Below are 27,808 nucleotides of genomic sequence, written 5' to 3'. Positions count from 1 at the left end.
TTGTCTTTCATTATTCTCCTGTTTAAAAAGTTTCAGTATCCAATTAAAGGGCAGAAACAATACCATGTGACTTTCACCATCAATCACATGCCACGAATAACCAATAGCAAAGAGTCCACCCATGAACAACAACAATTGTTCATTGTGGTATTTGGCTTATGGCTATTTATAGTGGATACATTTGCACAAATCTTGACTGCGTCATGAATGATTTGTCAACCAAAAAGAAAAGCAAAATTAATTAGATAATTGATTGCCTAGCAACAACTCAACTAGGTCTATGACCCTACATCAGGGGTGGGCAAACTTTTTGGCCTGAGGGCCACGTCTGGGTGGGGAAACTGCATGAAGGGCCATGAATGTAGGGCTGGGACAGGGGGTTGTGGTGCGGGAGGGAGTGCAGAGTGTGAGAGGGAGAGCGGTGTGCAGGAAGGGACTCAGGGCAAGGGGTTGGGGCAGAGGAGGTGTGCAGGGTGCGGCAGGGGCTCAGGGCAGGGAGTTGGGGTGCAGGAGGGGTGCGAGGTATGGCAGTGGGCTCAGGGCAGGGGGTTGGGGTGAAGGAGGGGTGTGGGGTGCGGCAGAGGGTTGGGGTGCAGGCAGGAGGCTCAGGGCAGGGAGTTGGGGTGCAGGAGGGGTACGAGGTGCAGGCAGGGGGCTCAGGGCAGGGAGTTGGGGTGAGGGTGCAGGAGAGGTTCCGGCCTGGCACCGCTTACCTGGAGCAGCTCCGGGGTGGCAGCAGTGCGCACCGGGGCCAGGGCAGGCGGTTCCCCAGTCCTGGCCAATGGGAGCTTTGAGGGAGGTACCCACAGGCAAGAGCAGCGTATGGAGCCCTCTGCCCCCCTCCCCCAGAGGCCGCAGGGATTGGTGCCAGGTGCTTCCTGGAACGGAGCGGGGCCCACAGCTCCACGGGCAATCTCATGGGCTGGATCCAAAATCCTGAGGGGATGGATCCAGCCCATGGGCTGTAGTTTGCCCACCCCTGCCCTACATCCATGGCTTGGAACATTAAGTGATGAGTTCGCAAAACCTAACCATTGACTCTCCCAGAACTTCCCACTGCACATATAGTATCAGGGCACTTTGAGACTCACACAGCGGTGATGGTAGCCACAGTTTTGAGGCTTGCCGGGTTGCGGATCATTTTATCTAGGGTGTTGACTATCTCAGTGAAGCGAGGGCGGGTGTTACGGTCTTTCTGCCAGCAGTCTAGCATGAGCTGGTGCAGCGCAGCTGGGCAGTCCATAGGAGGGGGAAGACGGTAATCTTGCTCAATTGCATTGATTACCTGCAGGGAGAAGGAGCATGAAACCAGCAGGTTAATAGAGGAACAAAGCTCAGAACAGTCATCAAAGTTCAAAAATCAAAACCAACCCATACCTCCATCAAAGCAACATCCACCCTGGAAAAAATCAACCTTTCCACTGGCCAAAAGATTCACACTAAAGGCAAGAGTTCCCAAATTCACTGGGTCAGATTCACGGCTGGCGTAAATGGCTGTATCTCCACTGACTTCAGTGATGCAGCAGAGGCTTTACAAGAGGGATGATCTGACCCAATACCAGAGCAAAGAGCTTTGTGTTCTAAAAGCAAGGTTTTCAGGGAAAGATGGACTCTGCAGTACACTGGTGCTCCTGTGACAGTAATGAACACAGCTGCCTGCACTAGCACAGATACAGGCATCTAAGCACTGAAGGGAACCTACGAAAGTAATCACTTTGCCACCGCTGCCCTCTCCTCTCTCTGAGGCAGAATCCTTGCCACCGGTTACGGTGTTCTCCCCGTTAATGATGTGGATGTGGGAAAGCGGTGTGATAGCAGGCAAAAGGAGCCGAGGCGGTGTTGCTGGCTCGGATGGAACCAAGGCACTCAGAGGTTAATTTGAGCTCTGATGAGTCAAGGGTATTGTAGTCCCTCTCTGTGGAGAGCTGCCACTCTCATTATCTCTGCCGATCAAACTGGAGTACAGTAGTTGAACTACCAAGTCTCTCTCCCTGGGTTATAAACCCTCTGAACATTTTCAAAGGCCTTCCGGCTTCCTGAAGTCCAATTATCAGCCTACTGGTTTTTCTTCCCAATTTCCCATCTTAAAACCTTTCATTCATCAGCCTTTTTCATCTTGAAAACCATCCACTGCTGCACAGGTTGAGAGGCTGGGGCTGGAGTAGCTGTGAGCTAACACCTCACAGCAAGAGCTTCTGCACTACTCTCTGCAGTGACTTCTGGAGAGGGACTGCTGCCAAATCTAAAGCGATATTTGTGGTGTGTGCATCCAGGTGAGCCCCCCATATACTCAGGACTAAGGGCCTTTCATGCTCTTGTGTCACCCAAAGACCCAGAGAGGGATGGAGCCAGGTCTTTCTCTTCCCAAATATATAGGAGGGAATGAAAAACGAGCCCCTCACCCCTGTTCTGTGGCTGTCATACAGTGGGAGGGAGAGGAGTCTCTTATTCCCCATCATCTGGCGCCCCCAAATGGAAAGGGCTGGGAGGGGTGGGGGAGTAGACCAGTATCAAGCTGGGGGACTCAGCACCAGGCAAACCAAGTGCGTGGACGTGCCAAATGTGCCTCGGATCCAAATCCAGATGGTCTGAAATCCAAGTACTGAGGCCTGTGTCTGGTCCTGCTCCCAGGCAGGTAATGCTCCTACACACAGGGAAGGCTAAATTGGGGAGGATTGGTAAGGGAGGGTTTTGGCTGCTGAGGCAGTGATAGTGCCAGTGAAAATGTGGCCACTCATCCCTCTCCATCTCCTCAACCACTCGCCTCCTCTGCTTGTCTCTTAACCCCATCCTCTTGCCCCATTCTTTTCCTCTTACCTCTCCTTCCCATTCTCTCTCTCTTTCACTCACCCTGTTCTGTCTCCCTACTTCCCCATCACCCCATTCTGCCTCCCCACACCCCCACTTTCTATCTCCGTCTCCTCCTTCACCCCTGAGCCTCTGTCCCGAGGGTGCCAGAATGGTGTGGGGGGGGGCAGGGGCCCATGGCCCCACCACTTTTTACAGCTGTAAGGGTGAACAGTGGGGAGAGGGGTGTTGGGGGGAAGAGGCTGTGTGAGGGCGAGGGCTCAGGGAGAAGAGGGGATGTGGGAGTGGGAGGAAGGGACGGCCCAGGGGTGGGGCCAAAGTTTGGGTGCTGGTGCCCACCCCCCAGTGTTAGGAAGCTTCTGCTGTCCTTGCTCCATCCCCATAACCCATATTTTCTCCCCATCATCCCCTTTCTCTGGCTTAACGTACACTGTGTTGCAAAGAAACAGATACTGTTAAAACTCACTGTGGTTAGGAACAGACTGCGGCAGGCTGGCTGCTGGCTAGCAGCCATGATAAATATGTTTGAGCCACCTGTCCCAGCCCTGACTTCCTTATTTGCAGTAATGAAATCCCATTGCAGGGCACTGACAGAGCTTGGAGGCCCATTCCTTCTGTCTTCACACAGCCTCCTGGACCCCCTGCTTTCCTTCTCACACAACCCCGGGTCGGGCACTGAGGCTGAAGAGGGGCAGCAGGCCAGTGCTGGGAGGAATAGCCTGTACTCTTCACGCCCCTAGTGTCTCTCCCGAATCTCAGTGGAAGCAGAAGTCTTTGATATCACAATGGGTTACTGCTGACCAGCTCAAATTTCAAAGGAGTTTACACACATGCACACCCATTGATGTGAACCCACCCCAGGAGGCCCTGGAGACCAAAAGACTCCTGGTTTTCCATGATATACGGCTATCCTATTCCCATGGTGACTTCTGCTGGAACAGTCTTGGAGTGCAGTGGCTGTCAGCATTCCTACACCGTTCTTTGCAGTGATTCCTGCTGGGAGAGGCTGGGCGGGGTGGGGAGTTAGAATAGCAGCACTTGGTTCTTCCCCTTGGAGACTGATCCACTCACAGAGATAGTGCCCAGAACACTCACATCTTGGTTGGACATGTCCCAGTACGGCCTCTCTCCAAAGGACATCACTTCCCACATGACAATGCCGTAACTCCAGACATCACTGGCAGAGGTGAACTTGCGGTAGGCAATGGCCTCAGGGGCTGTCCACCTCACCGGGATCTTCCCACCCTGAAGAAGAAGGACAAGCAGTTCAATTGTATGCCCTGGACTGTCTATCACCCCTTGGGACAAAAGTACTTAGGAATTACCCAGACCTGCCGCCAGCCTTCTCCCTCAGTTTGCTAAGCAGCTGTTCACACCTCTAGGTGCTGCACAATAATTAAATGTACAGAGCAGAAGAGGAATCAAAATACCTACAACACAAACAAGCTGTCCAACCAGGTGTACTGAGAATTAAAAATTCTGCATCCAAAACAGATCAACACAAATCATAACCCCATGTCACTGCCATTGACCCTTCCCCCCACTCCTAAGTCAAAAGACTGAGACAACAGATGAGCTTTGTAGCGTGTCCACACAGCTAACATATCCAGCCTCTGGTGGACCTAAGCAGGGAAAACGTTCTAGAGTAGAGGGACTTTTCAGTTGCCACCAGCTCCCCTCTCATCTAGAGCAAGGAAACCACAGCTTGAGAGCCTTCACTTGCTACAGCTGTGGAAGTAGGGCAAAAGGGAGAGAGGCAGTCTCTGAAATAACCCTGTCCCAAACCACTGAGGACAATATAGGTCAAACCCAATGCTCCTAACTGGGAGCCATGGCAAGCCTTGAAGCACTGCTGTAATGCACTCACCGCACGACATCCTGCTCTGTAAGGACACCACACCATTGAGCACCAACCTCGGCTTCCAAATTGACCCAAAATAGATCCCGATTACATTACATTGCCTTGAATCAGGAGCTGAGGGGTACTGCACATAGCATCTTATCTACTATCTAGTAGAGCTAGCGTTGGGGTGGGAGACCACCTGGACCTAAGTTTAGATGATAAAAGCACAGATACAGCACCTCCCCATTTCCCTAATGCTGATGAATATACCCAGCTGAAGAGACCTTCAACAGCAATGGTTCAGAAGCAACACCCAGCCAGGTCTCAGCTATGCAAAGCTGGGACCTCCTCCTTCATTAAATAATGGCTACCTACCTATCTTGCATTCAGCAACATAAAACAGATTGTCGTTTACTAATACCCTAAGTTTCACTACAAGGCAAAGCCTTGCACAACACCCAATGCTCAGATTTATCTTATCATTCCTGCCTTGCCTACCCTGATCACAACAACATTAATCTACATGCCTGAACCCCAGCAACCAATTCCACCTCCTGGATCTGTCTATAACCCCCAGTAGATGTCAACACTACTCCACTCCCTTAAGCTCTCTGTTATTTTAAGGTGATCCTCAAAAGGATGAAGATGCTGCAGCAGGGTGCCCAAATAAGGGTCTGCAGGGCAAGCTGGCAAAAGGTTGTCTGAAGGAAAATCTAATGCCCACCCAAAATACAATATCAAATCCCCCAACTACTATTACAACTATTCTTCAGAGACACCCTCTTGCTACAGCTGCTACTGAGGACAAGTTAATGCACACAAAGGGGAGAGAGAGGGAAAGGGAGAGGAAACTATATTTATGGAGGAAAACTATTTAAAAAATGACATCAAGGGCATGTAGATGAAAAGACATGTAAACACCTGAAGAAGAGCTTTGTGTAGCTTGAAAACTTGTCTCTCTCACCAACAGAAGTTGATCCAATAAAAGATCTCATCCACTTTTTTCCCTCTAATAAAACTATTTGTTAAATAGAAATGTAGGTGAATAAGGATGAAATAGGTCACTTATTTAGTAACATGTCAAAAGGATTCCTCTAATTTGTCCCTACATTTTCCTTTTCTTTTAGCTGTATGAGTTACTTCTCTACTCTTTTATTATGGTTTTATAATCCAGGGGGTCTAGTCTCACAATAACATTATCTTGAATTTATATAGTATCTTTTTCATCCCAAAAGATACCCATGTGCTGTATGATACAACTAACCAGCTGAGATATCTTTTATAAACAAGCATCACATCATCCATCCCTGAAATGCACCCGCCTCACAAATAAACTGTCCCATAGCACGTAATAATGTTGCATGTATCTTCGAAGGACAGGAGGGGAAGAATTAGATCCAGTGCAGTAGAAAGAATTTGAGATCCAATGCAAGTGTGTGAGCTGGCATTTGGCTAGGATGGCAGGGTTATCACCCCAGAGATCACAAACAGCACTAGGAGATTGATCAGGACTTCCATTTTCTATCTCATCCAGAAGATGCCAACTTCAGCAGCATGCTGTCCTCATGCTACGGTGCTAGGCATTACTTTAGAAAAGACTCAGGACCTCATTCGTCTCTCAGTGAAGTTGATTGAGTTATGTTGGTGTGAGATCAGAACCAAGCAATCAGCATCAAGGACACATCTCAGGAGTTACTAATGGCACTCCCTTCCAAGCTGCTCGTGAGAGGTCTCCCACATAAATGCTGAGCCAGCCTGACCCTGTAACTTAGCTCATGGCACCTGAGAGGATCATAACGCAGGGTGGTCTGGCTGCAGGCCTTGTAGCTGAGATTCCAAACCATGTGTGTAGGCAGGGGCGGCTCTAGCTTTTTTGCCGCCCCAAGCACGGCAGTCAGGCGGCTTTCGGCGGCACACCTGCGGCAGGTCCCCAGTCCCGCGGATTCGGCGGCTTGCCTGTGGGAGGTCTGCCAGTCCCATGGCTTCGGCGTACCCACCGCCGAGTTTCCGCCGAATCTGCAGGACTGGCAGACCTCCTGCAGGCATGCCACCAAAGGCTGCCTGACTGCCGCCCTCGCAGGGACCAGCAGGGCGCCCCCTGCGACTTGCCACCCTAGGCACGCACTTGGAGCATTGGTGCCTGGAGCCGCTGCTGTGTGTAGGGTCCTACTAAATTCACGGTCTATTTTGGTAAATTTTACGGTCATAGGATTTATAAAATCTTAAATTTCAGGGTTTCAGATATTTAAATCTGAAATTTCATGGTATTGTAACCATGGAGGTCCTGACCCAAAAGGGAGCCCGGGGGGTCACAATATTGCCACTCTTCCTTCTGTGACACTGCTGGTTTCTCCGGATTCACACTGGCATAGGTGAGTTTCTAACTTTTGGATAAACTGTTGTTGTCACATATGTTGGGTTTTTCATGTGAAAAACATGGCACGGACTGTGAAAACTGGTCTCCCCTGTGAAATATGGCTATTTTAGGGGGTTGTGGTATTGCCACACTTACCTCTGTGCTGCCTTCAGAGCTGGGTGGCTGGATAGCAGCGGCTGCTGGCTGGAAGCCCAGCTCTAAAGGCAGCGCCGCTGCCAGCAGCAGCACAGAAGTGAGGGTGGCATAGTATGGCATTGGAACCATTACTTCTGTGCCACCAGAGGAGGTTGGTCTGCCCTGGCCCCGGTAGTGGCCCATGCAGGAGAAGAGAAAGGCCTGTCCCTCTGTAGCTGGAGCCCAATGCATGGTAGGAGCCCCTGGCTGGGGTGCCCCCAACCTTGCCCCTCCCCAGAGCTTGGGTGCAAAGAAGCCTTGGGCTGCCTGTGAGAAGATGACTATAGCACTCTCCCCAATCACAGTGCCCTGGGTAGTCACCCATATCACCCACTCCTCCCCCCCCCCAAAAAAGTGACAACACCACCATGTCCTGCCACCCTCACTTCTGCACTGCTGCTGGTAGTGGCAGTGCCTTCAGAGCTGGGTGCACAGCCAGCAGCCACTGCTATCTGGCCACCCAGCTCTGAAGGCGGCTCAGAAGTAAGTGTGGCAATCCCACAACCCCCTAAAATAGCCAGATTTCATGAGGGAGACCAGATTTCACAGGCTGTGCTGAGTTTTTCACATGAATTTGGTAGGACCCTACATATGTGACAACAACAGTTTATCCGAAAGATAGAAACTCACCTATGTCAGTGCAAATCTAGAGAAACTTCAGTAAAATTAATTGAATTACTCCATGTTTGCACTTGTACAACTGAAGTCAAAACCTGTCTCTCCTCCATTCACAAGCAACAGGTAGGAATGAAGTACCTGCCATACTTATTCCCTTCCCACTCTGGTGAGGCTAAAGCCATGAAGGGGATGTGCCCTATGCCACCTTTAGGGTGGGGAAATTTATGTTAATCGAGTGCTACCGTATATGGCAAATGCAGCTAAATGATGGGAGCACAGATCGCTCTGGCCTTTAGCATTGCTGGCATTTTGTTGACTGACTCCTTCAATGAAAGAGTTAACTCATCCGGAGAACCTGCACTAGGAATACTACGTTAGATGCTTCCATGAATGCTAATGAATGTGCGCGCGGGTGTTTAAAAGGACTCTGCATTTCCCACAGAGAATCTGTAGGTGCTCTGGTCTCCCGAAGCCTGAAAGCAGACGTCAAAGGCTGGCAGCAACAGCTGCCTCCTTGCTCCTCCTTGCATGTAAAGTAGAAACTTCAGCCTTCAGAGTTCTACCCTGAGTGACACTTCTACACCCTGGGCTGCTTTGCATCACGAAGCACGTACGCTTCCCTGTCTTCAGGCCCCTTCCCTGGGGACGGTGGCAGGGAAGGGGTGAGGGATGAGAGCAGATGCCCTTGGTGCAGAGATGACAGCTTGCCATGAATAGCACTTGCACCAGCTGAGGGTTAGCAGGTATTTTCATCACTCGATTTTAAATTAAAAACATGATGTAGGGGCAATGCCGGTTTCATTTAGTTGACGTTCACTCCACATATTGAAACACGTCTCTCTGAGCTGCCATGGCAAAGAAAGGGAAGGGAATCATTCCTGCTGCTGGGATGGTCAACAGGGATCTAGTCCCAACCAGCAGCCGCGGATACAGGAAATTGCTTGTCACATCAGCATCATTTTCACGGCAAAGCACTTTGGTGTCACAACCAGGACATTATGAGTCAAACTCTTCGCTGGTGTAAATCCACACAGCTCCCTTTTCTTCAGTGGGGCTGTGGCAATTTATGCCAGCCGAGAATTTGGCCCTCCAACTTCATCTGGGGTGCTGTAAAAGAACAGAGGGATGCTCAAAGAAACAAAAGATCCTGGTTTCGTATAAACGATCATTAGCCATAAAGAACAAAGGAAAGAAAGCCACAGGGATGTGAGACTGACGCTCCACTACCTTCCATCGTGTGTCATCATTTACCCCAGTGCAAAGTGGGCATAAAGGGCTATCAAATCTGGACGGTAGCACTGTACTCCCACTTTGTGCAGGCCTAATAAACGCATCAATCACAAGGCACTGGAGACTCAGACCCACACTTCTTCATGTTCAGCTACCCCACAGACTGCTCCGTGTCATTCTAGCGACATTTCCAAATTCAGACACCTGTGGACTAAGAAGCAAGAGAAATTACAGTCCAAAGGGTAATTTTTTTTTCCAGAAAGTTATTGGCCCCTGAGAGAAGGCTCTCATAATGGCAGTGAATCCTACTTCAATTAGAGCATCATTACTGCAACTGTGATTTATAGAGAACACATTTCCCCTATATATGGGATTTACCATATAGACCTTTAGGTCTCTATGCAAAAGATATAGAATGCTGTAGACCAGGGTCTCTTTCCCCTTCAATGTACATCTGAATAACTCCCATTAAATGTAATGAGTCTATTACACTCAACCACTAAGGGGAAGCTACACCCAAATCTTATCACCTCTAGTCCCAGAAAATCATTTCAAGTACTGCAATAAAATGACCAGAAGAGGTCAAAGCTGCTCCAGGAAAGGATCCCTCCTTTTTCCTGCTGCTGATTTGAACCCATGAGGTTGTGTTAAAAAATCCCATGGGAAAGGTCCTAAACCATCCTGTTTAGACTAGCTCATTTTCATGGGGAAGGAGGTTTAGAACCTTGATTCTTATCAACACATGAAAACAGAATCTTCATTTCTTAAGCATTCATCTACCTTTGGTTATCTCCCACCAGACAATACAATGCAAGATCCTCATCTGATTTAAAGTGTCCCAGCTCCATGGAGAATCTGCCCCATAATTCTGCTTGTGACATCATTTCTTGTTACCTTGGCAAGAATTACGATGTCACATTCAGAGGGTTACGACTTCAGTGGGAAATAAGCAGCAGGAGCATATGAACTGTTGGAGAACAACAATCACATTTCCATGTAAATGACTCCAGTAATAGTTAAAATAATGGGGGAGGTAGGGAAAATGCAGAATATGTCTGGTATTTACTCTGGGCTGAATCATTTCAGAAATTGTTTCACACGAATGTTTTCCATAGCTGTCCATGAAGTGTCAGGTGCTCTTTAAAGACGGATGGCAAAAATACTAGTTAAATAACTACAAACTGAGAAAGTGACTGCCAGCTTGTTTTTCCTGCCTTTTCCCCAGAGCCTCAAACCTGCTGTGGGAGGCAGTGATGTAATTGCAGACAGAGCATCATTTCCCGGCTGCTGGGAAGGCCTAGTACGGCATAAATTAAATATAAACACAGAGGAGAGAATCCATTTTATCTCAAAAGGTGGGAAAGGCCACTTCAAGCCTTCTCCCAGCAGCTAGTGCTGGGCATGTTATCTCAAATGACATTGTTTGACTTAATATGCCACAATCCGTGCTCCTTACTGGGCAGTATTGCCATTTAAGTCAAGAGCAGCAGGATCGGACCCTGGCCCAGACCCAAAGCCTATGTGAATTGGCTTAATTCCATTGACATCAATGGGCCACATTCCCAGCTACCTCTGTTTCCTACATTTGGTGTCTCTCCTTATTTATTTACTTCTATTCGATCACATCCAAAAGGTGCTCATCCCACAAGTGCATTCTGCCACAAATTACATTACACACTATAATTCAGATTCCATGCAGTGGGCCAACCCTCTGGCCCAGTGTAACAACAATCCCTCTACCCAGCAGGCATTTCCTCATAGCTCATAAAGACTTGATCTGTGCCCTATGCAAAAGGAGCGGGGGAGGCTCTCTGCAGCATGGCCAGAAAGTTAACAAATCCAGGCTCTGATGCAACCAGGGGAGATGTGGATTTCAGTGCCAAGAGGCCTTCACAGAGATCACCACATCCTCAGCTCCCTCCTGATTGAATTGAGGAAGCTCCGTTGATCATAATGGCAGCCACGTGAGAAAGGTGGGCTCTCTGAGAGCCACCCCCCAAACCAGTTCAGGCTTCAAAGGTCAAAACCATCCCTCTGAATTCCACAGCAGCTCCCTAGCCACAAGGAGGTTCAATTCATAGGTTAGTTCCATGCTGGAGCTGGGGAACAACCCGGCACACTGAACAGTCTGAACAGAGGACTTGACAAGAAGACAAAGGAGAAATTGTTCAGTTTAGAGTGCCGTTGTCACCGGTCAAGCCTGCACACGTATTTTGTTACTGATTTGAAATCTTCAGTGGTTTGGACCAAACCTGTAAGTTCACTGCTCAGGTAAACTCCTACTGAAGTCGCTTTAATCCTTTACTTTAAAAAAACTTTACATTTTACATTGTACAAAAACAACAAGGAGTCCGGTGGCACCTTAAAGACTGACAGATTTATTTGGGCATAAGCTTTCGTTGGTAAAAAGCCCACTTCTTCAGATGCATGGAGTGAAAATTACAAATTACTCCCTTCTCCTCATGTGTCAGTATATTTATGCCTGCATCTGTAATTTTTCACTCCATGCATCTGAAGAAGTGGGGTTTTTACCCACGAAAGCTTATGCCCAAATAAATCTGTCAGTCTCTAAGGTGCCACCGGACTCCTCGTTGTTTTTGTGGATACAGACTAACACAGCTACCCCTCTGATATTTTAAATTGTACTTATTGAGCAACATAGACGTGACCTGCTTTGTTGCTGATCTACAATCCTCAACCCCTTTATTACTGCTGCCAATAAAAACTGTGTTCTCCTTGTTTTCACTCTCCAAGGCATGCACGGATCATATTACTACTACTATGGTTTATAAAGGGTTAATAAATGATTAATCCATTCTTACAGATTGTGGTACAGTCCAACAGGTTGTTCGTAACCATGTTTTATAACCAACTGATGAGGCACTTATAACCATCTATAATATACATGACTCATGTCTGTAGTATATTATGACATCTATCAATCATATATTAACCCTTTATGGGTATTTATAAACTGAATCTTAGCATAACGTGTGGTTTATTTATTTCATTCACTCCAAATATCATAATCACCCAAGTATCTTCTTATTCCCTCCCCTCCCCATTTCTGACAGAATCCGACAGTATCCAGAGGCCAAGTTCCTGATGGCAGAATGATTCCAAAAGAATGTTCTAGAGGGGACCAGGGTTCTGTTATCTTCCCTACTGCAGGCACCAAGAGGAGAGTGCTAGGCTACCGCAGGTGAACCAGGAGACAATGAGGGAGTGGGGGAGAACTGGGATTACCTACAAATGAGTTAATTAAGCAAGAGAACAGTGACTGGGGAATAGTGGAGCTTGGATTAGATTTGTCTCTTTAATTAATGCCCGGAACAATTTCCAGCAGAGAAAGATAGCTCAGGATTAGAGTGGTACTGTAGCTGTACTTAAAACACCTCCTATATGCAATCAGTCTTCCTTGTGCTTCCCCTTCTGCACCTCTTCCCAGATCCCCACTGTTCACCCCCTTCCCCGCTCATTTAATGGAAGAGAGAGAAATTCTCATTTGAAAAGTAGCCAAGAGCACAGAAAAACTTGAGCGGGAGAGGACAAGAGAGAAAAAACAATGAGAAGGAACAGGAAAGGGAAGGGGAGAAAAAGAGAAAGAAAGGATGATGACGAAAGGAGCGACAGAGAGAGAAGGCAGGGAGAGGTACAAAGAGAAAGAAAACAGTTGTTGTCCTTTCAAAGCATGAGAGAAACAAATCACAGGATGCTTTAATGTCATTTGAAGGGCAAGTGGCGAGAAAGGGCCAGATTTACAAGTGTACTTGGGTGCCTAAAGATGATGATGGGCACCAAACTCACCTACGCACTTTGGAAAATGCCACTGAGTTCCTATCTGCATCTTTAGGCACCTAAATATCTTTGCAAATGCAGCCCAAAGAAGCTATTGACGATGAACACTGGAATCTACAATCCCATCATTCCATCAGACTGAGCTCTGATGTTGTTCTGCAGCGGGCCTACAGCCCTAAATTCCACAGCAGGGTTGTGGCTGGGATTTATAAAGGCCAGGGCAAGAAATAGAAGAAGAGTCCCTAAGGATCTCCCATTCACCCACCCGGCTGCTCCTATTTACTTCCCCCTTTCGGTGGGACCTGGGCAACTCACTGCCCTTTGTAACCCTCCCCACAGGGTCCAGCTGTAATGAACTGCCCCTGAAGTGGGAAAGGCCCCAGGAAGCAATGCAATTTTGTGGAAGCAAAGTGAGATCGGGAAAGGGGGAGCATGCAGCAGGGCAGAAGGTACATACCAAGGAGCTGGTATAGGTTGGGTCAGAGGTATCATCTTGCAGATAGCGTGAGAGGCCAAAGTCAGACACTTTGCACACCAAGTTACTATTGACCAGGATGTTTCTGGCGGCAAGGTCCCGGTGCACGTAGTTCATCTCCGCAAGGTACTTCATTCCCGCAGCAATTCCCCTGAGCATCCCCACCAGTTGGATGACTGTGAACTGCCCGTCGTTTTGCTGCAGTCATAAAGAGCAGGTGCCATAATTAGAATTATCCAGCTATTCCTGGGGTAATAGATAACTCCATTATCCAAACAAACCTGTGACTCTGGGGCAGTCAGTTCTCCTATGTAGTGAGACTGTAAGCTGCTTGGGGCAGGGACTATCACTAGGTGCATGTACAGCACCTAGCGCTATGGGACCTGAGCATGGCTGAGGCCTCCAGACATTACTCAAAGCATGAGAAAAACAAATTACAGGATGCTTTAATGTCATCCTCCTGCCTTAGAGGTTTTTAAGGTCAGGCTTGACAAAGCCCTGGCTGGGATGACTTAGTTGGGTTTGGTCCTGCTTTGAGCAGGGGGTTGGACTAGATGACCTCCTGAGGTCCCTTCCAACCCTGAGATTCTATGATTCTATGATTCTATATGAACAACAACCACCGAGCTCCCATTTAGCACATTTTCAGCCTGAAAGTCCAGTTTCTGTTGTGTTTGGTGTCAGGATGATCAGGTGGTTGTTGTTTGGTGTGGGTTTTTTTTTAACTAATTTAGGAAAAAGTCATCATCTAAAAATCTGTGTCTAGCTCCATTATCTCTTAAAATTTAAAAACCCTTCTGGGCATCTTTTTATTTTTCAGGCCATTTTTTTCTCTCTTTTCAATTCTTGCCTCCCCTGACCCCCACCAAAAAGTGTTAGATTCTGGGCAACCCACATTATGGAACAAGAGAAAGCAGATCAGGCTTCCCTAGGCCTTCCCATGGACACAGGGCTCAGGGGGGGAGGGAAAGACCATTCAAATTCAGGACTCTCCATAGAGAACATAAAGGTCAACGTTCCCAGAAGACAGACATCAGAGTCTATCATGTGGAAAATGTGGCCATCTTATTAAAGGGCACCTCCTCCCTCTCCCTTTTTGGGGCCTCTATGAGTATGATGCCAACAGCAGGGAGCAATCTGTCAGTTCTGGAAAGCACAGAGACTGCAATTGTTCCAGGCACCTGCATAGGGGTGCAAGGCTCCTCACAACAGTGTCTCCCTCCCGACTCTTTGTGCATGCACACAAAGGTCAATCTGACTCTGGGGCCCTCAAGTATTTCATTACTTTGGGCTGGCCCCCATGGAGGGACACTGATGACCTACTTTGCTATCTTTCCAAGCAGCTGATGCACCAATTAGCGATGCTATTTTTATATCAAGACTGAAATTAGACATATAAATTACCTGCTTCTGAGCGTTGGAAAGAAGGTGGCATTAACAGGATTCGGATGCTCAGTTCCCATTAATCATTCTTCCAACTCCCTTTGAAAATCTCAGTCTAAGTGTTTACCCCTCCCTTCTCCTCTCCTTCCCTCTTCCTTTCCTGTCTCTCCTTCCCTGGCTTCTTTTCCCTCCCTCTTTCCTGCACCCTCCTTCCCCTACCTCCCAACCTCTAGAGAGGTGTGCACCAGAGCTCTGGGTCAGATTGCCTTTGAGCTGCCTCCAGACCCCTAGGACACACCACCTAAGATGCCAGTACAAAGAACGACGGATGGTTTCCCTGCCGCGTGAGGATTAATACTGTTGCTGCAGCAGCTGCTTCCTCCAGATGATCTCAGATCCCGTAATGAGATAAACACTGTCCACGAAAGAGCAGTGTTTGGAGTCACACAGCGGACCTCTTGTCGCTGATGCTCCATGATACTACAAACTGATGCTAAAAATGCTCAAAGCTGGCTTCAAATATGTGGTGAGAAAATAAAAGGGCACTTCTTGAATTCTGGTCATGCCCCCGCCCCCCCTTCCCTCCAGTTCTAGACCACTTCAAATAGCTGCCCATGCCTCAGTGATTCAGAAGTTCTCAGTTTTGATCTAACATTACCAGTCCTTGCAAGGCCTCTCCTGCTTCCTATACTTGCCTCCCTTCACCTCACCTACCTCACCTAGAATGATGATCAGGTCCCCAGGCAGTAGCAAAGCACTTTTATTTGGGGTGGTTCCTGGTGGGAGTGGAATCCCCAGCCCTCAGAGTTATGGTTTCTCTTTTCACTCAAAAACTGGCCTTTCCCCTCATGGATTTCTTCATTTCCCCTTCTGTATTAGTGGGCACAGCAACCCTTTCCTCTTGCTGAGGCCTCTGGGGGAGATTTTCATCAGTGCCCAAGAGATTTAGGATCACAAGCCTCACTGAAAGACAACAGGATTCGTGCTCCGAAATCCCTTAGGCACGTTTGAGAATCTCGCCCTCTCTTGATATTGTTTCTTAGGTCAGTTATTAGGGTTCCCCCTGGAGGCCACGTCCTCCATGAGCCCAGCTGCTAGAGGTTTGACCACAATGGATCTTCTACAACACAGCATGACTCAATTCCAATGAACGTGACTCCATTCCAGTGCTATTGTAGATGAGCAGCCAATGAGGCCATCATGCTTCCTTACCCTCAGAAAGGAGTCCAGAGCTCCATTCTCCATAAATTCTGTGATGATCATAACTGGACGGCTTTTGGTCACCACTCCTTCCAGCCGAATGATATTTGGGTGGTCAAACTGTCCCATGATGCTGGCCTCACTCAGGAAATCCCTACGCTGCTTCTCAGAGTAGCCAGCCTTTAATGTCTTAATGGCCACATAGATTTCCCTCTTGCTGGGCAGTTTCAGACGTCCTTTATACACTTCTCCAAACTCTCCTGCAATTGCAAGAATATCAGTTGCAACCACCTCCTCCTTCTCCACCACAACAAAGCATGGTAAAGAACAGCAGTATCACATAGCTGCCAAGGCTCCAATCTGATTGGATGAAATATATGCACAGTGTCCTCTTAATACTATTTGTCATCCCTCTCTTAAAGGGGCAGTGTCAAAAGCATTCACTCCTCTGCTACTAAGAATATTCCTGAGCCTACAAACTGCTCTACCTGGATACAACCCTGCATCCCCATGCAACTCCTCCAGTGTTAATGGAGCTTTGTGTGGATGCCATGGTTCATCTGTGCAAAAGAGCATGCAGGATCAGAGCCTAAGATATCAGTAAAACAAAAGGATTCCTAAATCTAAAATGTTATAATTGACACTGTTTCTTTTTTGCATTTCACTCCTCTTGGAATGTGAAAGTAAGTGGGTCAGTTTCACTTTTGTTTAGAGTCAAGTTTAACTTCCTGTTTTACATGGACGTTAGTGGGACAATGCTGTTTTTTCATAGGGGTTTCAGTTCTACAGGGGAAAGTTTGCATCCAAAATAATGGAGTTTATTTGAAATAGATCCATATCTATGTTATCATTAGGGTTGGTGGAAAAGTCTTCGTCAACATAATTTTTGGTCAGAAAATTGGATTTTCACATTTTTTGTTTCCTTGGAAAGTGTCTGCTGTCTTTGATCATTTCTGATTTTGCATCAGAAATTAAAAAAAACCCACCTTAAAACAGAAACTTTTCAGCTGTTGAAAACTGAAGCCTTTTCAGTTTGGGTTTCTTTGAATGATGAGCCAAAATTTTCCATGCAGAAATCTCCAGTTTACCAAAGAGCTCAAGTTATGATGTTCTATAACCTCTTGACCCTGTCCTGCCTTTTCTTTTTAACAATATATAAATTTTAGGCCTCAAACTAATTGACAGTATCCCTTAAAGTTCTCCAATCCCCAGATGTAAAACTACCTAGCTTGAATGTATTATAAAGCAAATAATGGGTAGCCTAAATTATAGATCTCTTGTGCAGAAGCTAATGACACCTACAGATCACTAGAATGGTTCATGTTTAAGTCAGATTTGCAGCTGCTTTGCATTGACAGAGCAGCATAAAGCAGTGAGATTAATCTGACCTCAAATTTGAAACAATCAATTGGTTCTTTGAATCTTCCTCACAACTTCTCACTTTCTCTATTATTATTCTACTGGCATAATACAGTAATTTAACAATAATACTACAAATGCTTCAGGTGATAGAGAGCGAGAGAGATGTCCAACTTTCTCTTGTTATTTCCTGAAAGTTAAACCAAGAGGTCAAAGAAGCACCAAGATCAATGAATTAATAAGTTAACCAAACCCTCCCAAACCTCAGAAGAGTATTCAGAACTCAGGCTGTAGGCAGAAGTGTGAATCTTTTTTTATTTTAACTGAATGAGTTAGCTGGTCCGTTCTGAGCTATGAGTGGATGTAAAATGAAAGGGAGGGAGAGAAAGGAAGATGCAGGAGTTGTGGAGAGGGTGGATGGGGAAAGACACCCAATGGTGAAATGAGACACACCTGCTCCAATGACTTCTTCAATCTTCACGAAGGAGACGTCAATCTCCTTGGCAAACTCACGGACAGCCTCGTTGGGGTCCTCATAAGTGAAGGGGTCAATGTAGATCTTCATCCCTGGAGAGCCTTATCATGAGAGAGAGAGGAGGGACAGCAAAAGGGAGAAAAAAACAGTTGGTATTTAGGGAAAGGGCTTTGGGAGCATCTTGCACCTCTCTGATACCTTCTCACTTCTCTGCAGGTTAATTACAATGCTATTTTTCTTAGCTCTTCTACTCCACTCTCTCTCGCTCTCATTCTCCATCCTTCCAGCCCCAGTCCCTCATCTGCTCTTATTGTTCTGTCCTCCACTTCTCCTCCATTATCTTCCCTCTTGCTCCTCTCCTGGAAGGTGGAACGTATTACTTATAAATTGACAGATTGAGACCAGTCCACACAGAGCACACGGGAACCTACAGCATGGCCATTATTTATTTATTGAAGTCATATCAAATGCATTAGCAGCAGAGTCAATGTAGAATTGCAGGTAGAGATCAATATTTATCAATCTGACACCTTTTGGAGGTGTTTTTAAGAGAAGCAGAGATTCTCACCAAATAGCATGACTTCAGGATCTGGGGGCTGTAAGATGAACATCAAATACGGGGAGACTTGCGCTAAAATCAGGAGAGTTGGTAACACTGCCAGCACCGTGTTTTTCTGAATGCTGCAGCTTATCATTCTAGGAGGTAAAGTCATGCCAAGAGGGTTTTCATTTGGTCCAGACAACCCAAAGCCACAGCTTCTTGAGTTAAACCCCTAGCTATAAGTGTTTTCCCCCAAGTGCTCTCCTGCTTATATAGCACATTCAGCTCCCAGCAATGAAGTTACAAAACTACAATTAGCTGGTTTTATGGTAAGGAAAGTGGCAATTTTATGATGCTTCCTGCATAATTTGAGAAATATTTATTTACTCAAAAAGGTCTTTGAAAGTTTTGTTGCTGCTACTAAATTGACAGAGTGTAGCAATTATCATCAAAAACCTGAATGGCCTGATAAAAGATGAGTTATGAGCCTCCATATCCAATAGTCAGGCACTAGTTTTGCCTACTAAAAAGCATTCCAAGGGGATGTTCCTCAAGTCAGGGCTGCCCAGGCTCAGCCAGGACTGTGGAATTTCTGTGGCACTATAGACAGATGAGGAATCTGCCTTTGGGCGTCAAATCAGACTCAGATCTTGTTACTGTACTCGTTAAAATTAAAAACAAAATCCTCATGCCCAGGGATGCAAACGCCGTTAATGGGGGCTACTCAAGTGGCATTTCCTCTCATCTGGTGCACATTAGGCAGTGGAAAAAATGAGTCCAGCAAATGCTATTAAAATACCATAATAAAACGGTGCTTTTTAGAATTAAACCCTCCACAGCTGGATAAGGGAAGCAGGTAGCACCACCTGCAACACAGGTAATAGACATTATTTGCAGCTACTCTCCTCTAATTACACACACTCGTATGGGGCATGTTATGGTTAAACCTACATGGTATGCCCCACACCAGTAACACCACCATTCTGGAATTCTTCTTGACCCGAGCTCCTGGGGCAGGAGGGCATCAACTAGGGAAATACCGTACAATTAGAAAGAGATTGTGGCCCAGTGGACAGGACCTCAGGAGAGATGGGTTCTTTTCCTGGATCTGCCACTGACCTGCTTTGTGCCCTTCAGCAAGTCACTTCCCCACTCTGTGGTTCTCTTCTCCCTCCCATCTTTGTCGGTTGTGTCTATTTAGACGGTAAGCTCACTGCGGTACAGACTGTTTCCTATGATGTGTCTGCACAGTGCCTAACGCAACTCAGCCTTGATTCCAGTTGAGGCCTCTACCTCTGGAAATATCATTAGGAACATAGAGAGGTGAAAGTTCACTGACCCATACTCTGGTGGCATATTTTCTTGATTTTTCTCTCCCTCATTCTTTTTCTCTCCTTCCACCTCCTTTAATTCACTCCATGCCCATCTTCTCCTTTCATTCTCCTCTCTGTTCTGTTTCCAGTCCATTCTGTTTTCTCTCTGCCTCTCATTCTTTGAAATTATCACACTTTTCTCCCCAGCTCCACAGTTTCTCTTCCCAGGCCCTGTTAGCAGCAGGAGTGGATGTCTTTAATTGGCAAAGAGCTTTGCGCATGACGTAGTTGGTAATCCCAGCTAGCTAGCGCTGGAATAACTGGGTTCTTATAACTGTCTCCCAGGAATGGTGACACAGCCACTGGAAAAAACAATACTGTCCCCTTTCATTCCAACCAGCAGCAGCCAGGTCTCCATTCATTTCCTTTCTTCTTTATTGTCACTCCCCAGCCCTGTTCTCCTGCTGAGCCCTTTCAATTTGTTATCTCTCAGCCAGGGGTGGCTCCAGGCACCAGCGCACCAAGCGTGTGCCTGGGGTGGCAAGCCACGGGGGGAGGCCTGCTGGTCGCCATGAAGGTGGCAGTCAGGCTGCCTTCGGCGACATGCCTGCGGGAGGTCCGCCGGTCTTGCGGTTTTGGTGGCACTTTGGCGGCGAGTACGCTGAAGGCGCGGGACTGGCGGACCTCCCGCAGGCATGCCGCCGAATCTGACCCAGCCAAGTTGGAAGCATTGCTAAGCTTGTCACTGCTAGGGGCTGATATAAGGAGAGGTGGTTTGGTTTTCCAGTCTGGGCACAGACTTTGCAAACAAGAGAGTCCTGATGATCCCAATTTTCCCTTTGGACCTTACAATCTATCAAGTGAGCAGAGACCTCATGTCAGTGAGGATTTCCAGATGACCATGTCTGGGGTGAGCAGAGAGGGAAAAGTCTCTCCGCCCCACTCCATTGGTCTGACCTGTTTTTCCTCGAAGGTTTACACTACAGGTCAAACCACTATTTTGATATTTATTTTAATTGCTTAGTTAATTGTTCCCATTATTATTAGTTTTTATTATTATTATTTGTATCTTTAGGAGCCCCACTCAAGGATCAGGATCCCACGGTGTTAGGCACTGCACAGAAGCTTTTCTAAAGCTGACATCTGAATAATTCGCCTGTTGTCATGTTCTTGTCATGTGACAGACTGTACTTTGGGAATCTGAATGAGCCCATTGCTCCTTTACGATGCCAGTGAGACACTCTGAATTAGCAATGAAATCCAAGTATCTGAGCAAAAGTTTATCAGATGTTGCCTGTTAATTATGGAGTGATTGTGAAAAACCAGTTGATGGAAGAATGAGCTCATGATTCTGGTGTCTGAGATTCAAGAAGGATGTCAGATGAGCTCCTTGCTTCTAGCAGGGCCAGTTTGGGCAGAAACGCCACATTCCCAGTGCTGATGATGAAAACTGCAATGAAGCCATCTGTACATCTCCCACTTCATAAATCCCTTTACGGCTCAGTCTCATACACTTTAACGGCCCCATAAATTTTTTTACAAGAGCAGCTGATGCTCCTGCCAGGATTACAAAGGGATTTACAGGATCATAACCAAGACTGAGTTAGTGATCAAAAAATCTTGTCTCCCTTGCTCTTTCACCCCAGAGGGGATGCAGGGCCACAGTGCAGATTGGGAGAAGGAGCAGCAGCCTGTGGATCCAGTGCCACCAGGTTGTTTGCCAGGATGGGAGAGGCACCGAGGAGGGCAAGGCTGCTGGAGGCCTAACTCAGTGTGGAGCAGCACAGCCTGCTCCAGTATCAAAGGCTTTTCTGAAGCTGAATATCAGGGATACCTATCACAACACACCCATGTGCCCCTCTGCCACAACCCCACCTCTCAGGAAACCCTTACTCATTCCTTGGCCTCTTCTCACTTGGATATTGCAACCCCCTCTTCAGCCACCTTCTCACACAGGCAAAGAACTGAGACCACACCCTTCTCCACGCTGTATTCCCATTTATTACAGGATCCAGTTCATAACAGCCACATGGCCTTTAAACCATCACTTGCCCCAGCCTAGCATATGCACCTTTTCTCTGTCGATTCCTCTCCCCAATCCCCTCACTCTGTAGGCACTAGGGCCCAGCTCCGCAAAGGCATGTAGGCTCCTCACTTCCATTGCTCTCAACGGACCTTTGTGGATCTGGGCTGAACTTTCCCTCTCCCCTTTCACCAAGTCTTGCTGCTGCGGGTGGTGGTGTGCCAGCCTTCTCCTCTGCAGCACCTGACGTGTGCAATCACTATCCTCCAGTGCACCGATGCATTCACTCTTCCTCTGTAGTTATTATTACCAACGAGACAGACACTATTCTGATGTATATAGTACCATAGCTGTGCATGGAGGTAACAGGACAAGCCCATGCATCTTGGCATCTACAGTTTCAAGGTCTGATCCTGCTTTGAAATAAATGAATCCCCCCATTGACATTAATGGGAGCAGGACTGGCCCTAAATTAGACAACAAATGCTGACAAGGGACCAGGACAGGCTGTGGTAGGGAAGGCTGGTGGAGAAATAATCACCTCTCACAATCAGGGGGAAGTGCTGTTCCTTGGGAAGCTTGGTAGGAGGCTGGCGGGAAACCAGAATTCCATTGTCTGAAAAATGTTGAGGTTTTGGAATTTGTTTTAGGTCTCACGCAAAGTGAAAACCAAAACGCTTTGGAATTTTTCCAAAAAAGGAGACAAGATGAGCCAGTTTCCTGATCTGGAGCAGGGACTGGAACCTGGTTTGCCCAAATCCCAGGTGAGTGCTCAAACCACTGAGCTCTTGGCTATTCTGGGGGGAGTCATGTTCTCTAATTTTGACTGGAAATTCCACCCTGGGTCTAAGAAAACTTCCTGACAAAAGTTTCATCGAAACGGATACGTTTCTGCAAGAAGTTGCAGTTCGGGTGAAAAAAGGTTTTATTGAATAATTCCCGACCAGCTCTATTCAGTAGCCATTCTTGCAGAGAGTGAATGATTTAAGTTTACTAGCTTTGTAGGCCTCTTTCTGGTTAATTGCAGTAGGGGATTATTAGAGAATATTTACATTTGTTCAGTTTTATGCAAATTATCCCTGACAGATTTGGGGGAAGATGTGTGCTTTAAAGAGGGATGTGGAGATGGTGGATGATTGGCACACAAGAGTGTGTATGGTATATCCAAGCATAAGGGGGAGCATGAAAGAAAGCGTGAAGATCAGAGTATTCATTTCTCTCTCCATCTGCTCACGTTTAGCTCTGTTGCTGTATTATTCAACTGTGGAAAGGATCCTGAGAGATAGTGAGTATGAAAGATGCTACACAAATACCATTGCACTATATTGTAGTTCCTTAAGACGTCAGTGGCTTTTTAAATTACAGAGCAGCCAAATTACAGAGCATGACAGATAGCATAAAGTAGGTGGGGCAAGGCTGGCCAATTTACACTGAAAGGTATGGAGGAAATTTATCCCACCACTGCACCCACCAGTTTTAAAGAAGACAATTTCCACTATATGGGTAAAAATCTCTCTGCAGTACCTCGCTCTGGGGAGGAATACAGAGTGGGTGCTCCGGAATATAGCTGATAGGGTGAAAAACACGGGATGGGGCAGAAGGGGAGCAAGGAGGCCAGAGGATTCATGGACAATGAAAGACAAGCATCATTTTTTAGTGAATATACTGTGTCCCAGCAGACATGGGAGCAGAAATTTCCAAAGCCACCTAAGGAATCTGAATGCCCACATTAATGGAATGAGGGCATCCAAATCTTCTGGGGGGGGGGGTTTGATCATCTCAGTCTGCAGGACCTTAGCCAGCCATCACTATGAGGAATAAGACTGGGAGTTTCAAAGGGCTGTGTACTGGGAGTTTAATCTCTGGAGTGAATGGGAGCAGAAGTAGGCCAACACAGAGGTCTGTTGACAATCCCACTGTAAATACTTCCCTTTCCCTCTTGCTATTGCCCTGATACTTGTCTCAGCTGTATGCGGTTATTAACTACCTTATTAGAGCATAGCAAATGAGTTAGTATTTTGATAGCAAAGCCAAACGCTCATTTCTGTAACCGTTAGTAGTTTCATGTTCTACTTGCATGTGAATTCCTTCCTGTGTGTAACCTAGACATCCATGGGATTGCAAGGGGCATACCTTGGAGCAGACTTTAACTGATTGAATTGCTACAGTTCTAACCTATATAGCACCGCTCATACTCAGGTCATCTCCAAGTACTTTGCAGCACAGGGACATAGACCAAGCATGGGAAATTACAGCCAAAAGGTGATTTTTTCAGAAAATGTTGATCATGTCCAAATCAAAGCTTATTAATTAAACTGTTTTACAACTTTATGCATCATCCACTACTAATGGAACTCTATTACTGATTGGGTGTGTGATGACAGATATAAAATCCATTTCACTGATACTTATAACATCAATTTATGGCAATACCTCTCTGATTACACAGACATTCATGCCTAGATACAGCAGAGAAACATATGGTCCATATACTATTTACAGGAACACGTATTCACCACTCTACAACAGTAACGAGCCAACAGAACAACTGCCAGGAATCTGTATCTGTGAAAGAAGATACAGTAGAGAATCTGGCCCTGCTTGAGAAATCTGCCCCAGTACAGGGTTGTACAGAAAAAATAGCTACTTTGTTCTGCCTGCCATTACCTCTCCCTGGCCAAGATGGGCAGGACATAGGAAGCTACCAGTCCCCCGCCTCTGCCTGATTGACGGGAGGTAAAGAAAACCACAAACCCTTCCACTCTCACTGCACTTCTTGGGGGAACACAGAGGGAGAAGGAGCTACATAGAGCCCCTCCCAGGAGCCAGGAGGAGTGCTGGCAAGATCAAGAAGCAAAAGAGATGGATTGAGCTTACTATTATTTCCTAGGAGACTCATAGACTTTAAGGTCAGAAGGGACCATCATGATAATGTAGTCAGACTACCTGGACATCTCAGGCCACAGAACCTTGCCCACCCACTCCTGCAATAGACCCCTAACCTCTGGCTGAGTTACTGAAGTCCTCACATCATGGTTTAAAGACTTTAAATTAAAAAGAATTCACCATTTAATCTAGTTTAAACCTGCAAGTGACCCATACTGCAGAGGAAGGTGAAAACCCCCCAGGGTCTCTGCTAATCTGACCTGGGGGAAAATTCCTTCCTGATGCCAAATATGGTGATCAGTGAGACCCTGAGCATGTGAGCGAGACCCACCAGGCAGACACTGGGGAAAGGTTTCAGAGTAGCAGCCGTGTTTGTTGGTATCTGCAAAACGAACAGGAGTATTTGTGGCACCTTAGAGACTAACAAATTTATTTTTAGCATAAGCTTTCGTGGGCTACAGCCCACTTCATCGGATGTATGCAGTGGAAAATACAGTAGGAAGATATATACATACACAGAGAACATGAAACAATGGGTGTTACCATACACACTCTCACGAGAGCGATCAGTTAAGGTGAGCTATTACCAGCAGGAGAGAAAAAAACTTTTTGTAGTGGTAATCAAAATGGTCCATTTGCAGTAGTTGACAAGCAGGTGTGAGAAACAGTGGTGTGGGGGTGGAATAAACATGGGGAAATAGTTTTACTTTGTGTAATGACCTATCCACTCCCAGTCTTTATTCAAGCCTAATTTAATGGTGTCTATTTTGCAAATTAATTCCAATTCAGCAGTCTCTCGGACTCTGTTTTTGAAGTTTTTTTGTTGTAATATTGCGACTTTTAGGTCTGTAATCGAGTGACCAGGGAGACTGAAGTGTTCTCCGACTGGTTTTTGAATGTTATAATTCTTGATGTCTGATTTGTGTCCATTTATTCTTTTATGTAGAGACTGTCCGGTTTGGCCAATGTATATGGCAGAGGGGCATTGCTGCCACATGATGGCATATATCACATTGGTAGATGTGCAGATGAACGAGCCTCTGGTAGTGTGGCTGATGTGATTAGGTCCTATGACAGTGTCCCCTGAATAGATATATGGACAGAGTTGGCAACAGGCTTTGTTGCAAGGATAGGTTCCTGGGTTAGTGTTTTTGTTGTGTGGTCAGTGGTTGCTGGTGAGTATTTGCTTCAGGTTGGCAGGCTGTCTGTAAGCAAGGACTGGCCTGTCTCCCAAGATCTGTGAGAGTGAGGGATCATCCTTCAGGATAGGTTGTAGATCCTTGATGATGCACTGGAGAGGTTTTAGTTGGGGGCTGAAGGTGACGACTGTTACTTTCTTTGTTGGGTCTGTCCTTGAGTAGGTGACTTCTGGGTACTTTTCTGGCTCTGTCAATCTGTTTCTTCACTTCAGCAGGTGGGTACTGTAGTTGTAAGAACACTTGATAGAGATCTTGTAGGTGTTTGTCTCTGTCTGTGGGGTTGGAGCAAATGCGATTGTATCATAGAGCTTGGCTGTAGACAATGGATCATGTGGTGTGGTCTGGATGAAAACTGGAGGCATGTAGGTAAGTATAGCGGTCAGTAGGTTTCCGGTATAGGGTGGTGTTTACGTGACTATCGCTTATTAGCACTGTAATGTACAGGAAGTGGATCTCTTGTGTGGACTGATCCAGGCTGAGGTTGATGGTGGGGTGGAAATTGTTGAAATCATGGTGGAATTCCTCAAGGGCTTCTTTTCCATGAGTCAAGATGATGAAGATGTCATCAACGTAGCACAAGTAGAGCAGGGGCGTTAGGGGATGAGAGCTGAGGAAGCGTTGTTCTAAGTCAGCCATATAGATGTTGGCATACTGTGGTGCCATGCGGGTACCCATAGCAGTGCTGCTGACTTGAAGGTATACATTGTCCCCAAATATGAAATAGCTATGGATGAGGACAAAGTCACAAAGTTCTGCCACCAGGTTTGCCGTGACATTATCGGGATACTGTTCCTGATGGCTTGTAGTCCCTCTTTGTGTGGAATGTTGGTGTAGAGGGCTTCTACATCCATAGTGGCCAGCATGGTGTTTTCAGGAAGATCATCAATGGATTGTAGTTTCCTCAGGAAGTCAGTGGTGTCTCGAAGATAGCTGGGAGTGCTGGAAGCATAGGGCCTGAGGAGGGAATCTACATAGCCAGACAATCCTGCTGTCAGGGTGCCAATGCCTGAGATGATGGGGCGTCCAGGATTTCCAGGTTTATGGATCTTAGGTAGCAGATAGAATATCCCTGCTCGGGATTCTAGGGGTGTGTCTGTGTGGATTTGCTCTTGTGCTTTTTCAGGAAGTTTCTTGAGCCGATGGTGTAGTTTCTTTTGGTAACCCTCAGTGGGATCAGAAGGTAATGGCTTGTACAATGTGGTTTTGGAGAGCTGCTTAGCAGTCACTTGTTCATATTCCGACCTATTCATGATGACGACAGCACCTCCTTTGTCAGCCTTTTTGATTATGATGTCAGAGTTGTTTCTGAAGCTGTGGATGGCACTGTGTTCTGCATGGCTGAGGTTATGGGGCAAGTGATGCTGCTTTTCCACTGGGGAAAGAATCTCTGTAGTAACTCAGAGCCCTCCCCATCTAGTGTCCATCACTGGCCATTGGGGATTTTTGCTACTGTCAGTCGCTGATGGGCCACATGCCACTACGGGCAGTCTCATCATACCATGCTCTCCATAAATTTATCAAACTCAGTCTGAGAATTCCCCATAATCTCTCAGAATGAATGAGAAACTAGCTTCTCCTCCTACTTCTTCCATGAAGGATGGGCTTGTGATTAAAGTACTGGTCTGGGACTGAGGAGATCTGGGTTTCATTCCCAGCTCTGTCACAAACTCCCTGTGTGTCCCTGGGTATTTAAATCACATGCTCATTCTGAGCTTCACTTCCCCATCTGTGAAATGGGGACAACACCACTTCCGGCCCTCCTGCGTGTATTTGGGGGACATACTCACTAATCTTTCTGAGATGCTCAGTTACTATGATGATGGTGAATACATGATATACCAGCTCCGCAAATCCACACTCCCCCTGATTTCTGGGTGCTGCACCAGATTGCTGCAGCAAAAAGAAAACTGCAAGCTACATCATTTTCAGCATGGAATATTCAGTGCTGGTGTGGAAGAGAAACCAAGTGCCTTTGCTTTGGATAGGAGGGCCATGTCTCTTTGATAACCAGAACCAGGGATTCCCACACATATGCATGTAACTACATATACAAATTATACAAATTCTGCCTGTTGCAATGATGCAGGCATGCATGTGCACCAATAG

General features: G+C 46.6%; 1 protein-coding gene across 5 annotated transcripts in view; it reads right to left on the bottom strand.

Annotated features, from left to right (window-relative positions):
- Positions 1 to 27,808, bottom strand: part of EPHB1 (EPH receptor B1) — a 353,412-nt gene that overhangs the window by 29,163 nt on the left and 296,441 nt on the right. For all 5 annotated transcript variants that reach the window (XM_045030054.1, XR_006582168.1, XR_006582169.1 and 2 more), the window contains exons 10-14: positions 17,719 to 17,841; positions 15,919 to 16,166; positions 13,306 to 13,521; positions 3,904 to 4,053; positions 1,092 to 1,285 (exon numbers count right to left, since the gene is read on the bottom strand). In XM_045030054.1, the coding sequence (XP_044885989.1) occupies positions 1,092 to 1,285; positions 3,904 to 4,053; positions 13,306 to 13,521; positions 15,919 to 16,166; positions 17,719 to 17,841 (931 nt within the window). The remainder of the gene's footprint in view (positions 1 to 1,091; positions 1,286 to 3,903; positions 4,054 to 13,305; positions 13,522 to 15,918; positions 16,167 to 17,718; positions 17,842 to 27,808) is intronic.

This window comes from Mauremys mutica, chromosome 9 (genome assembly GCF_020497125.1).
Source record: "Mauremys mutica isolate MM-2020 ecotype Southern chromosome 9, ASM2049712v1, whole genome shotgun sequence".
Classification (NCBI taxonomy): Eukaryota; Metazoa; Chordata; order Testudines; family Geoemydidae; genus Mauremys; species Mauremys mutica.
The sequence above is the reverse complement of the archived record's forward strand: the minus strand, read 5'-3'. Positions and strand labels throughout refer to the sequence as shown.